Genomic DNA, 12,561 nt, shown 5'->3' on the forward strand with positions numbered 1-12,561 from the left:
CCTGTACCTGAATTTTAAAAAACTGACTGGCCTAGGACCCTCCCGTGTCATGTGTCTCATGCTACCTTGCTCATTTATCTCCTCTGTGCTTCTGTTTCTGTTCCCTACTAGAAGGATAGAGTAAATGTCTGAGCGGTTTCTTAATACTCCTCCGTTCTCGTAAAGGTTGTGTTCTCGTAAAATCCCATATTAAGGAAAACTCGCAATGTGCAAGGCTGAATCCATCCTTCATACCGCCAGGCCCGCACCATCCTATATCACAGCGGGCTTGTGTTAGTGGAAAAATCTCCTCAAATTCTCTACCCAAATTCTGGCCCAAAACATGCATCCTGGCAGAAATGGGTGTAGCTCTTTAAAACAAAGGCAGGTGTTTTGACCTATTTGACTTTAACCCACTACACCTATCTCATGGCACCCAATTGCCTCCCTCCCACATAGAGTGTGAGCCCATCATTGGGCAGGGATTATCTCTATCTGTTGCCGAATTGTACATTCCAAGCGCTTAGTACAGTGCTCTGCACATAGTAAGCGCTCAATAAATACTATTGAATGAATGAATATCCCAAACACTCTAAGAAACCTCTGCACCCTTCACTCTACATGTTTACAGAGTCGCTAGTTGCCCCCGTCTCTTCCCTTCGCCCCCCCCCCCCCAACCTATTCACAAGCAGGATGTATACGTTCTCTCTCTAGTCTTCTTTTCCCTCATTTTGACACATTCACTTCTTCCTTTCCTTCCTCATTTTTTGGTGATTGTCCTGGTGCCTCACCCCCGTGGTTGCAGTGGGGCAGTGGCTCCCTGCCCTCCCCGTATCTCCCACCCTCAACAAAATCGGTGGAGATTGGTCCTACTGAGACCTGAATAGTGCTGACCTGACCTGTGAAGGCCACAGGCCGATATAGCCATTAAAAGTGGCAGGCACGTTTAGAGCTGGCAGCCGATCCTTGAGGGAGACATCCAATGAGTTTAGAATGGTGCTTTGTTGTCTAGAGGCTTGTTCAGGGATTGGCGGAGAGTTGCAGAGTAGAACGGGATAGACACCATTGTCCTCTGGGGTTCAGATGGTAGAGGCGTTTTAGTATTGCCTGCATAGTTAGAACCTTCAGGGAAACAGGGAAAACCACTCATTTCCAGGAGAGTTTTTAGAGTCACAATGAATTGGAGCTCAGATTAAATCAAACAGCACACTGACTTCATTAGCTGTTTTTTCAAAGTATTTTCGGGCTGATCTTCTAATCAAAGAATACTTAATTGCTCAGTTTTTTCTCCCTTATCAAAGTTCATGAATTTTGCAGCCATTTCCTGTTTTCCCCAATTAAACCAACCAGTTATCTGTTGATGGGGCAAAACCACTGTGCAATTTCTAGAATTGTTAGAATTGTTAGACAGGAACATATAGAATTACAATTTCACTCTGTAAAACCTTTTAGGTTAAAACTCCCAGAACAATTAGCTTTTTTCTACCCTCCTCAGGTAGCATTTTTCCCCCTACCCCCCAAAAATCTAAACTTTTGGCTCCTGGGTCCATCAGATTCATCAATAATGTTGGTCAGCTTGTCATATTTAGTAATGTTTATCCTATGCAGAGCACTGTACTTAGTGGGCTTGGAAGAGTACTGTATATATCTTTATCACCCTATTTATTTTGTTTATTTTGTTTAATGAGATGTACATCACCCTGGTTCTATTTAGTTGCCATTGTTTTTACGAGATGTTCTTCCCCTTGACTCTATTGCCATTGTTCTTGTCTGCCTGTCTCCCCCGATTAGACTGTAAGCCCATCAAACGGCAGGGACTGTCTCTTTCTGTTGCCGACTTGTTCATTCCAAGCGCTTAGTACAGTGCTCTGCACATAGTAAGTGCTCAATAAATACTATTGAATGAATGAATACAGTAGAATTAGGCCCAATTCCTGCCTTCTAGGGGCTTACAATCTAGCAGATAAGACAGACACTTAACATTACTTCAGTTACTTAAAGTACAGCTAGGAGGAATTAATACAGTGCTACAGATTTGGAGGGGTATCAAAGTGCCTAGTTACACGGACGTGCTAAAGTGGTGGGAATCGGGGTGGGGAATGGAAAAACAGTGGGGAGGGGAAGCCCTCTTGAAAGAGATGAGATTTTAGAAAGACTGAAAATGGAATGATCAGTGGCCAACTGGATGTGAAGAGGAAGGGGGTGAGCAAGAGGACAGCAGCCAGAAAGAAAAATGACACAATGAGAAGGTTGGTGTTAGAAGGGTGAAGGACATGCATTTTGTTGTAGTGGGAGAGGAGCGAGGATAAGTAGTGGGAGGAAGAGAGCTGAACTGAGTGCCTTAAAACCAGTGGTAGGCAGTTCCTGCTTGATATGGAGAGGAATAGATTACCAGTGGAGGATATCCTCCTTTAGACGATAAGCTCACTGTGGTCAGGAAACGTCTCTACCAACCTTGGTTTTACTGTTGTCTCCCAAGTGCTTGATACGGTAGTCTGCACACAGTAAGCATTCAATAAATATAATTGATTGATGTATTGATTTTTATGAGAGGGGAGGAGACCAAGTGGTGATTCAGAACATTCATTCAATCATATTGAGCGCTTACTGTGTGCAGAGCACTGTACTAAGCGCTTGGAAAGTACAGTTCGGCAACAGTGACAATCCCTACCCAACAACAGGCTCAAAGTCTAGAAATCTGGGGTAAGGAGGGAAGAGGAGAAGAGTTCTACAATCTTTCTGTTCTTAGCCTACGCTCTACTGCTGGACTGCTGATCACCTATTGAGGACTTATCCTCCTCTTAACAAAAAAAAAAACACCCTTTCAAGCTGTTAGGGTATTTGGCTTTTGTACAGTAATTTAGGTAGTGAAATAACAAAATTGATGTAAGAGAAATGTTAAATATAAATCACCCACACTTTTTTTTTTAATCGATCAGTCCAGTTACACCCTCTTCTCTGGCCGAGCTTCTAAACCTTCTAGAATCGCAGATAATTTCTCCTCCGGCAGCAAAACAAGTGAGTAACAACACCTTTTAAAGCTGTTTCCTCTACCTTTGCTGTACAGATTGGGGTGAGACCAAAGCGCTGTTTTTAATGGATTTTATAATTGAAGTGGAAGTGCTTGCTTTTCAGGGATATTTTCTTGTTGAAGGGTGGGAAAAATTCCATTTAGGAAAGATAAAATAGGCACTCTGGTACCCAGGTAGTTTGCTGCTGTGCTCTTTAAGCGGGCCAGAATGCTTAATTGTGTGCACGGTGCCCTGACTGTTTACTCCAGAGGTTTGTTGGGTTAAAGGCTAAAGCCCAGCAGGGTGGTGCTGCTAAGGAATAGGCAGAAGCCACTCACAGCCTGGGAGGCTGACAGCAGCCTCTCCATCACTCCCCTGGCTTGCCTGATGCTCCATTTAATGGTCTTTCGCTGTTGTCCAGTGCAGTCTTGCAGGGACTAAGCAAACACTTCCTCCGTTTGCATCCCGTGGCTGCCTTTTGAAGGCCAGACTCCCCTAAACCAGGGCCAAGCACCGGGCGGCGAAGGAGAGCATCAAGCAGAGGCCCCGCTCCGTTTCCGCCAATCAATGCGCGTATGCAGAAAAGACTGCATCGGGGGTGGTTTTTGGCCCACTCTTGCACCTGTTAGAGTGTGAAGAAATCCCCCGAGCTCACATCACCCCCACACCACTAGCTGGACATGAGAAACAAGGTGGGATGAGGGAGCAGTAAGACGGAGGGCCTTGATTTTGGCTGCAGCTTTCCCTGCTATTGATGTCCTAATGTTATTTTAATGGGGCTTTTTTTGCATTTAATATTTATACACACTGACAATTGTAGCAGGTTACAAAGTGATGTTTCTAAAAGGCTTCCTCATCTGCCTAATTACCAGCGACCATAGAGTGTGTGCTGTCCTCCGCGTGGTGAAATTGGAGATACAGACTAATAAAGGCTCTCTTTACCCACCACTGAGGGATGCTGTCAGACTACAGGGACCTCACCACTTTTAGAAAAGAATTTTGGTTGCCTGGATGTCAGAAGAATAACAAATGTTTATTACAATTCTCAGCAGTAGGCAGAGATATTGGCTGGCCCGAGGGCAGGAAAAGCTATATATACACAAGAGCAGATGAATTGTTGTGCTGGAGGAAAAAAGAAAAAAACTCCCAAAAATCAGAACCCAGGCATGGCAGGCAGTTCAGACGAGAAATGATGGAGGAACCCACAGTTCTGAGTCTCCACAGATACTCGCCTGCACACTGTTGGCTTTTAGCGGCAGCTTAAATTTTTAAAGAAGCTTGTGAGGGTTCTGGGGAGAAAGGGAGCAATAAAACTAAAATAAATAAAAAGCCACGTGCCCTGATTAAGAGGGTATTAAGTGCCTTGGGTCAGCCCGGAGCCGGATGCTCTACCCAGGCTGTGCAGGAGGTGTGCAGGCAGGCAGAGCTATCTCCCACAGCAGGAAGGATTGAAGACCAACCTCAGGCTAGAAGCAGTGGTGACATCCTAATCAGAGGCAGAGGGGATTATTATTGACTTCACGCCTGAGAAGATGGGTTCAGGTGGCAAAGGTTTATAGAGAAGGGGCAAGCACATGGTCAGGTAGATTTTTCCGATCCCTTCCCCCCACCCCTTCCCTTGTCCTTAGCTGACTTTCACTGCCTCTTCCCTCCCCCGTCAGGAGCCTCTCTTGTTCTCTACATCCAACGCCCGGGGTGTGCTGGATGCATCTGTGGTTATCTATACTAGCCTCTTCCTGTACTCCACTTTCTTACTCCAGGAAAGGGAGGGGCCGAGAGAGGCAGGCGTTGATTCCAACTTTCAGAGGGGAAGCAGGGCAGGGAGTGGAAGGGAGGAGAGTCCCTCCAGAAGGAGAAACTGGGGAAACGAGAAAGGCGATAGGAGGTCCTGGTCGACCCCTGCTTTTGGGCAAGGGATCCCAGCTCTACTTTCCAGGCTGGTCCCAGTGCCAGATTAGGAGTAAGCATCCAGCCTTGAATGCAATTTAAAACCTTAGAGTACAGCAGTGTCAAAATTAAGCTGCTAATAAAAGCCCAGTGATTTCAGAGTTCCCCTTATAACACTGAAGCAATGGATAAATTCCAACCCACACCAAATTCATGTTTAACAGGCGGGTGTGAGTTGCATAGAGTCTGGAATAGATGTGGATAACCCACCGTGTCCTTAGGGGCCAGCAGCCACTGCAAAGGTTTCTTGGGAAGGTGGAGCCGAAACGGAGTATCTTAAAGAACGTCGTCATCGATGGCATTTATTTAGTACTTACTCTGCTCAGAGCACTGTGCTAAGCTTTTGGGAAACTTCAATGCAGTGTAGTTAGTAGATGTGTTTCCTGCCCACAGTGAGCACACAGTCTGTGGCAGGGGGATAAAGACATGAATTTAAATTATTAATTACATATAATCTATAGCTATGTATATGTGATTTATTATGTGCACATCAGGGAGATATGAAAGTCCCCATTGGCTCCATGCATATAGGACATGTGCCCTCCTCCCCAGAAGCTCACCTGGATATTGGAGTCTTTTTAGAAATTCCTCATTCAGCACTAGTTCCTCTCTGCTGTCCTCTCCCTCTTTACATCTTTTGGGCACCCCTATTCCCCACACAGCCGAGGTCCCCCCAGCTAACAAACTGGGGACCACGATTGGTTAGGGAGTCTGAGTGATTGATTGATTATTGCTTTGGTCCTGCAGATCACATGTTCAGTTAAGAGCTCCAGCAGCTCTTAACTAGTGCAGCCATAAACAGAATTAAGGGGTCGGCCTGTGAGCTACTGTCCTGGAGAGATGGGCCGGGGCCCTCCCAGAGAAACCATTCCCGCCTTGGCTGCCCAAATGTTTTGGCTGTCCGTCACCACGAGGGGCAGTTTGAAGGTGTCTGTTAGGAAGCTGTTGCAGGTGTGCACCATTTTGAGTCAGGCTGGGGATCTCCAGAGAGTTTGCCTCACCGGAGCTCATTTTCAATGGGGATCTTCTGCAGGAACACTGCAGGCACCTTGACACTGCAAAATGCCCCTTGCCCAACTCGCGTCCTTTCGATCTCTAGCCCTGTTCTTTCCAAACCAGTGTCCCCCGGTTAGGAAAGGAAAGATGCTTTGTATGGGATCCGGTGTTTGCTGAGAACTTGTCAGTCATGGAGGAAAGGCAAAGTAGAGGTTCGCTGGCCCTTCTGTGAGAGAAACATCAGACTTGGTTTAGGGCTTCCCAGCGTGGCGTGATGGCTACTTTAGTCCCCCGATAGGCTGCTGTCAGGATAAGCCCTCTGAAAAAGGAAGGCGGCATCTTTAACTGGCAGGAAAAGTTCCTTTAAAAAATACTTGATTAAGCCTTCTCAGATTGGGGACCCTGTGGACCCTGGTGAATCTCAAAACACCTTCCCTTCCAACTGGGTTCTTTAATTTTTGAGGAGATTTGATTCTCACTCCCCTATCCTTTCCATTTTCTGGTGGACCGGTAAAGGAGGCAAACTGGCAGTGCTCCCGTTTGTCAGTAAATTGTTTTTATTGAGTGCTTACTATGTCTTAAATGCTTGGTAGAGTACAATATAATACTAAACGGAATCTTCTCTACCCACAACAAGTTTACAGTTTAGAATGAATTTACATTAATCTGTGCCTCAGTTTACTTATCTGTAAAATGGGTATTCAGTACTTGTTCTCCTCCTATTTTAGGCTGTGAGCCCCATGTGGGATGGACTCTGTGTCCCCTGATTAACTTGTATCTACCCCATTGCCTAGAATAATGCTTGGCACATAGTAAGCACTTAAATACCAAAATAATAATTCACTCCTCCAGTCAGAGCTGATCACTGCAGGGTGGCCAGGAAATCAGTCAGAGCCTTATTCCAATTCCCTGGCAGAGGGAGAGCAGAGGGACAAAGGGAAAAGAATGTCCCCAAGAAACTGCTTCTTTTAAGGTTTTTTGGTTTTTATCCAGTTAATGTTTGTGTGGGTTCTTAAGTTTAGACCTGTCCTCCCAACTCTTCTTGTAGCTGGGACTGGGAAGCTGGCATTTGTCACTGTCTTATTTTTGGTTTCTTTCTATTGTGGATCCTTGTGTGGCTCAGTGTGGAAAGAGCACGGGCATGGGGAGTCAGAGATCATGGGTTCAAATCCCGGCTCCCCTGCCTGTCAGCTGTGCGACTTTGGGCAAGTCACTTAACTTCTCAGTGCCTCAGTTACCTCATCTGTAAAATGGGCATTAAGATTGTGAGCCCCACATGGGACAACCTGATCACCTTGTATCCTCCCCAGTGCTTAGAACAGTGCTTTGCACTTAGTAAGCACTTAACAAATGCCATCATCATTATTATTATTGGCTGACAGGTGCCCCAGCTTCCCCAGTGCAAGTGACCCAAAGGATCCATCTGAGCCCACCGCTTACCTCGGTAAATCCTGGGCACCTTTATTCCTTCCAGATGGTCATCTCCGGTTCTGTATAATTGATTTATTCTGGGAGGATGGCATCTGGTGCCTCCAATCCTTTCAGCAGGAGACCCATCAGGGTAGCTATCACCACACCTCCCCCAGCAGCTCTAGCGCCATAGAAAGAATTATTCTTTTCTGATTCCGGGGAGCTGATGAGGGAGTGGATGATGTCGGGAGCTTGCCCCCTGGCCTCTGCCACACAACCCAATTTCAAAGAGCGGCGTGGCCCAGTAGAACGAGCATGGGGCCTGGGAGTCAGAAGGACCTGGGCTATAATCCCAGATCAGCCACTTGTCTGCAGTGAGATCTTGGGCAAGTTGCTTCATTTCTCTGTGCCTCAGTTTCCTCACCTAAAAATGGGGATTAAGACTGGGACTGGGGGACAGGGACTGGGACAAACCTGATTTGCTTGTATCTACCCCAGCGCTTAGTACAGTGCCTGGCACATAGTAAGCACTTAACAAATACCACATTTATTATTATTTTCCACTTCCAAGAGGAAACAACTTACTGAGTATAACTACCCAGAACTTTTCTCTGTCCTGGGGCGCAGTTGGCCTTGGCACTTGAGTGGTAGATTGGAAAGAAGCTGTTCAGCCTTGATGCGCATTGACCAGATTAACGATTCAGTGGAGGCTGGGGCCACGGCACGTCAACATCCTTTCCTCCTGTTTCTGGATCGGTCCTGGGGTGATTCCCCTACTCACCGAACCTTAAAAGATTTCTCTCCCTCTCCCCGGCCCTCTAATTTTCTCCCTCCTTGGAGAGTGTAGGTGTTCTCAGAGCTGTGGAAAGGAGAAGGAAAGACCCCGGCTCAGATCGTTAAAGAGAAGAAACTTGAGCTAATCTGGGACGAGAAGGTGCTGGAGCAGATCTGCCTGGAAGTGATGGAGACACATCCAGAACAGGTGACTATCATTCCCAAATTATATCTCACTTGTCTAGAGCCAACGTAGCAACAGACACGTCAAACAATGGGTTCACCGTTCCCTTCGTTGCTGGTGCTGTCCTTTCCCAACTGTGTAGAAACAGCGCACAGCACCCCGTGGCCACTGGGAAAACTCCATCCCCACCACCACCCTTCTCCAAGGTGCCGGAACCACTTTGCCTTCATCTCGGCTCCTGGCAGCTTCCCTAACACTGCCAGGTTTGCCTGGATAATCCACAAAGCAGGCATCTGCTCCCAGAACACTACAGCAGCTGTGTGTGCTGTAATGTGACTGGAAAAAGGTAGTGGCAGAATGGTTTCCTCTGGTTTTCAAAGCCCAGGCCATTTTCAGACGTCAGAAAACTACCTCAGTTTGCCAGCATGTTGTGGACTTTCAGAGTAGGTCAGGGTGAAATCCTTTCTGCTGCTCCCCAGCTGGCCCAGTTTGATCAATAATGCCCTAATTCCCTTTTTTTTTTTTAATGCTATTTGTTAAACAACTTACTGTGTGCCAAGCACTGTACTAAGAGTAGGGGTAGATACAAGCTAATCAGGTTGGACACGGTCCATGTCCCACATGGAGATTGTCTTAATCCCCATTTTACCGACAAGGTCCAGAGAAGTTAAGCGACTTGCCTAAGGTCACACCGCAGACAAGTGGCTGAGCTAGGATTAAAACCCAGATCCTTCTGACTCCCAGGCCTGTGTTCTGTCCACCAGGTCATGCTGCTTTTCTGACCTCTTCTGTACCAAAGGTCAATAGAAGCAAAATGAATAGAACACTGGAAAAATTCCAGCTTTGCAAGTGGGAGGCACTCCCCTATCCAAGGCAGTTGGTCCCTTACTTAGCAGCGTGGCTCAGTGGAAAGAGCTTGGGCTTGGGAGTCAGAGGTCATGGGTTTGAATTCCGGCTCTGCCACTTGTCAGCTGGGTGACTGTGGGCAAGTCACTTAACTTCTCTGGGCCTCAGTTACCTCATCTGTAAAATGGGGATTAAGGCTGTGCGCCTCATTTGGGACAATCTGATTACCCTGTAAATCTACCCCAGTGCTTAGAACAGTGTTCTGCACATAGTAAGTGCTTAACAAATACCAACATTACTATTATTATTATTGAAGAGCATGTTAAATCCAAATCTGGGCCCTAATCAAGCCATCAACAGCTCAGTGTTCTGCATAAAGTCAACCCTAAACTACTAAGCAATTGGGGGAGTGCTATTAAAAGTAGCGAGCCAATCCCTGCCATCAAGAAGCTTAAAATAAAAGCTCACTCCCCTCTCCCAGAATGGTGAAGTGTTGTGTCAACCCAAGCTAGTGACCAAGTTTAGCGAGAACCTCACAATAACAAACCAACAGGCAAGGGTTCTGGAGAAGGGGAAAAGTAATGTGGAAACATTTCCGCAAAGGCAGCGAGGAAAATTACTTTTAAATTATGGAGAAAATCCTTGACAGTAGTGTGGCTGAAAACCAAGTCATTTTGTGTTCTGAATGTATCAGAAAACATAAAAGCTTAAACGAGTCCCCTCCTTTTCTCCCCTTAAGTATAATCATATTGTCTAGTTCCATTTTTCAGGGGGCTGGGAGGGGATAGAAAATTGCTAGCATCTCTCTCAGCACAATACCCTCCCACACATCAACTCATGGTGGGACACTAACAGCTCTATAAAGAGCTCTTGATAAAGAAAATGAGCTTGCATTGGGTCTGCACCATCTCCGTCTTCCCACCTCATCTGTAGGGACTGATAAAAGACAATTTTAGTCTCACGTTTTGTATCAGAGCACTCGAAGAGGGAGAGATTCAAGCCTCGCCCCCGATCAACGGGAAGCGGCGGGAAAGGTTATATAGTAACGGGCTCCGGTCTCCCGAGCCAGTGGTCGTATGGGTGCGTTCGGCGACCCCCTGCCCTGTGTCGCTCTAGACTCCAATCCTCCATGAGCGCTTTCTCTAAAGCAGAGCTCTGTATTCTAAGTGCCGCCGGGTAGCCGTTTCGCATCCCCGCGGACAGTCGTCACTGACCGGTGAGCGTGTCAGTCCGGGTGGTTTGGGGGGTTTTTTATGGTATTTGTTAAGCACTTACTCTGTGTCGACCACTATTCCCGTCAGGCTTGGGGAATTCTTCTTTGAATAGGGCATTATTTCTCCACGTGACCCGACAGCCACTCCAATCGCCTTGAGCCCCGTTTTGAATCAGGGAGCTGAAGCGGGGCTACTGGGGTCCAACTCCACACTGGCACCCTGTTAGCACACCAGGGTTAGGGTTCTGTTTGTAAAGAAACAGCCCCTAAAGTGGCAAAAGAATTCTGCCATCTTCTGGGGTGACTCCCTCCGTATGCCGACAGCCACATCCACTCGTCCGCAAGGCACCCAGGCAGAGGCACGTGACGTTGACAGCAAGGCTGCTGACATTTCCCCCTCCTCCCCGCCTTCCTTTACAGGTTGCAGCAGTAAGGAAGGGGAACCACAGGGTGGTGAACAAGCTGATTGGATTGGTCCAGAGAGCAACCCAAGGACGAGCAGCTCCGACAACGGTAAAGCAAATCCTAGAGAAGCAACTGCTCTGAAGGTTTGGACTTTTGGCTGCTGCGGCCCTGAATCTTCAGCTGTCCACCCGCCACCTGGGTCCTCGTCTCTGGGGAATGGGCAGCCCTGAGCCCGCTCCCGGGGACCCTGAGAAGATGGGAATTCAGCACAGAAAAGGAGGACACTGTTTCACCCCAACATTACCTTAAAGCAGGAACAGTTCATTCATTCAGTCACGTTTCTTTGAGCGCTTACTGTGTGCAGAGCACTGTACTAAGCGCTTGAACAGCAGGGGTCAATTCCATCGCTCTTCCTCTGGATGATGATCCTACAGCATGGATTGAATATTGGAATGTGGAAATAAAACAGGCTTAACTACCTTTAAACACCGGAGCCATTGTTTTTTTAAGTAATTCTTAACCATCAGCAAGGGTTAGCAGCATCCTTGGTCCATCTGACTTCTGTGGGAATGACAGAGACTATATGCCTGACTCCTAAGCCAGGGGTTCAGATTCAGAGAAAAATTGAATGCAAAAAGACACTTCAGAGTTTTCAAATATTTTAATGAATAAAATATATCCCCAGAGTTCACATAAAAAAATTAACTTACAGTTAAAAGGTCACGTAGCTGACAAAAAAGCAGAAACGTTAAGTTGACTTGTTTTGTCTGGAAAAAATGTCTCTAAATTAATTAATAGAGACCTTGACCTTTAAGTATAATTATTGTGCCGTAACCTGACATCCCAGCGAAGGTTGCCCTGCCTTTCCTCGTGTCTGTGAGCAACATGCTCTCTCTCCTTGGGGCCCAGGGCCACGTGCCCTTGTTCAGTTTTGCTGTATAACCTGTGACTCAGAGCTGGCTATTATCTGCAGGACCAATGTCTTTAAAACCAACAAATAAAACCGGGTGACATGACACAAGCCAACAGAACAAACTCTGAAAGCTGTAGTTTGGAACAGGCATCCACCACTGGTCTGAGGAGCAGAGACAAAACCCCAAAGGGACGAGCTTGGCTCTTTATATAGCGGATCCATTAGCAACTGGCAGAAATGGGGTTTTTTCCTACTTTTTCAGGTATTTGCTACTTGGTGGTAGGCGATTGTTCCTACAGCCTCTGGGGAGAACAAGCACAGTAATGATGAAAATCTCCCTGGCCAACAAAGAAAAGAGGAAATTGGGCAATAATGGATTGTTCGTTTGTACACTTAAAGAGACTTTTAAGGAGCAGCTGCCTGTAATGTGTTTTTGTCCAATGCTGCTTGGGATTAACATGAACACGTCACCCAAGAGGTAATGGGTCACGCAGACGAGCTGCTTCCTCTGTTGCCCTGCACATCATTCGGCAGGAGAGGAAGGCGGGTCCCTTTTTGTTTTTTCTACACCTACCAGGGAAGAGCGCGGCCCTAGCCTGGAACGCAGCCGTGGGTTCAGTGTCTCCGGCCTCCCGACTGCCTGGCTCTGATTGACACGCGGGGAAAGGACGGTGGCTGGCATCCCCAATGTTTCAGAATGAGATTGGCATGTTTCAGAGTTGAAGTAGGACAGAGGTAGGAGGAAGAGCAAGGAAGGTTGGTAGCAATGGTTTCACCCAAGTTTCGGGGGTCACTTAGGCTGACGAGAAGCACTTCGGGCTCCTCTCTGAGAGCCGGCTAGTTCCAAAGCCGTTCAACACATCAGGGGAGAGGCCACCCTAGA

General features: G+C 47.0%; 1 protein-coding gene across 1 annotated transcript in view; it reads left to right on the forward strand.

The window, feature by feature from the left end:
- Positions 1-11,251, forward strand: part of GATB (glutamyl-tRNA amidotransferase subunit B) — a 69,073-nt gene extending 57,822 nt beyond the window's left edge. Inside the window, exons 11-13 of the mRNA XM_001511570.4 lie at positions 2,919-2,997; positions 8,191-8,325; positions 10,781-11,251. Of these exons, the coding sequence (XP_001511620.3) occupies positions 2,919-2,997; positions 8,191-8,325; positions 10,781-10,906 (340 nt within the window). The 3' untranslated portion in view covers positions 10,907-11,251. The remainder of the gene's footprint in view (positions 1-2,918; positions 2,998-8,190; positions 8,326-10,780) is intronic.
- Positions 11,252-12,561: the final 1,310 nt, after the last annotated feature.

The sequence above is a fragment of the Ornithorhynchus anatinus genome, chromosome 12, assembly GCF_004115215.2.
Source record: "Ornithorhynchus anatinus isolate Pmale09 chromosome 12, mOrnAna1.pri.v4, whole genome shotgun sequence".
In the NCBI taxonomy this organism is placed as follows: Eukaryota; Metazoa; Chordata; class Mammalia; order Monotremata; family Ornithorhynchidae; genus Ornithorhynchus; species Ornithorhynchus anatinus.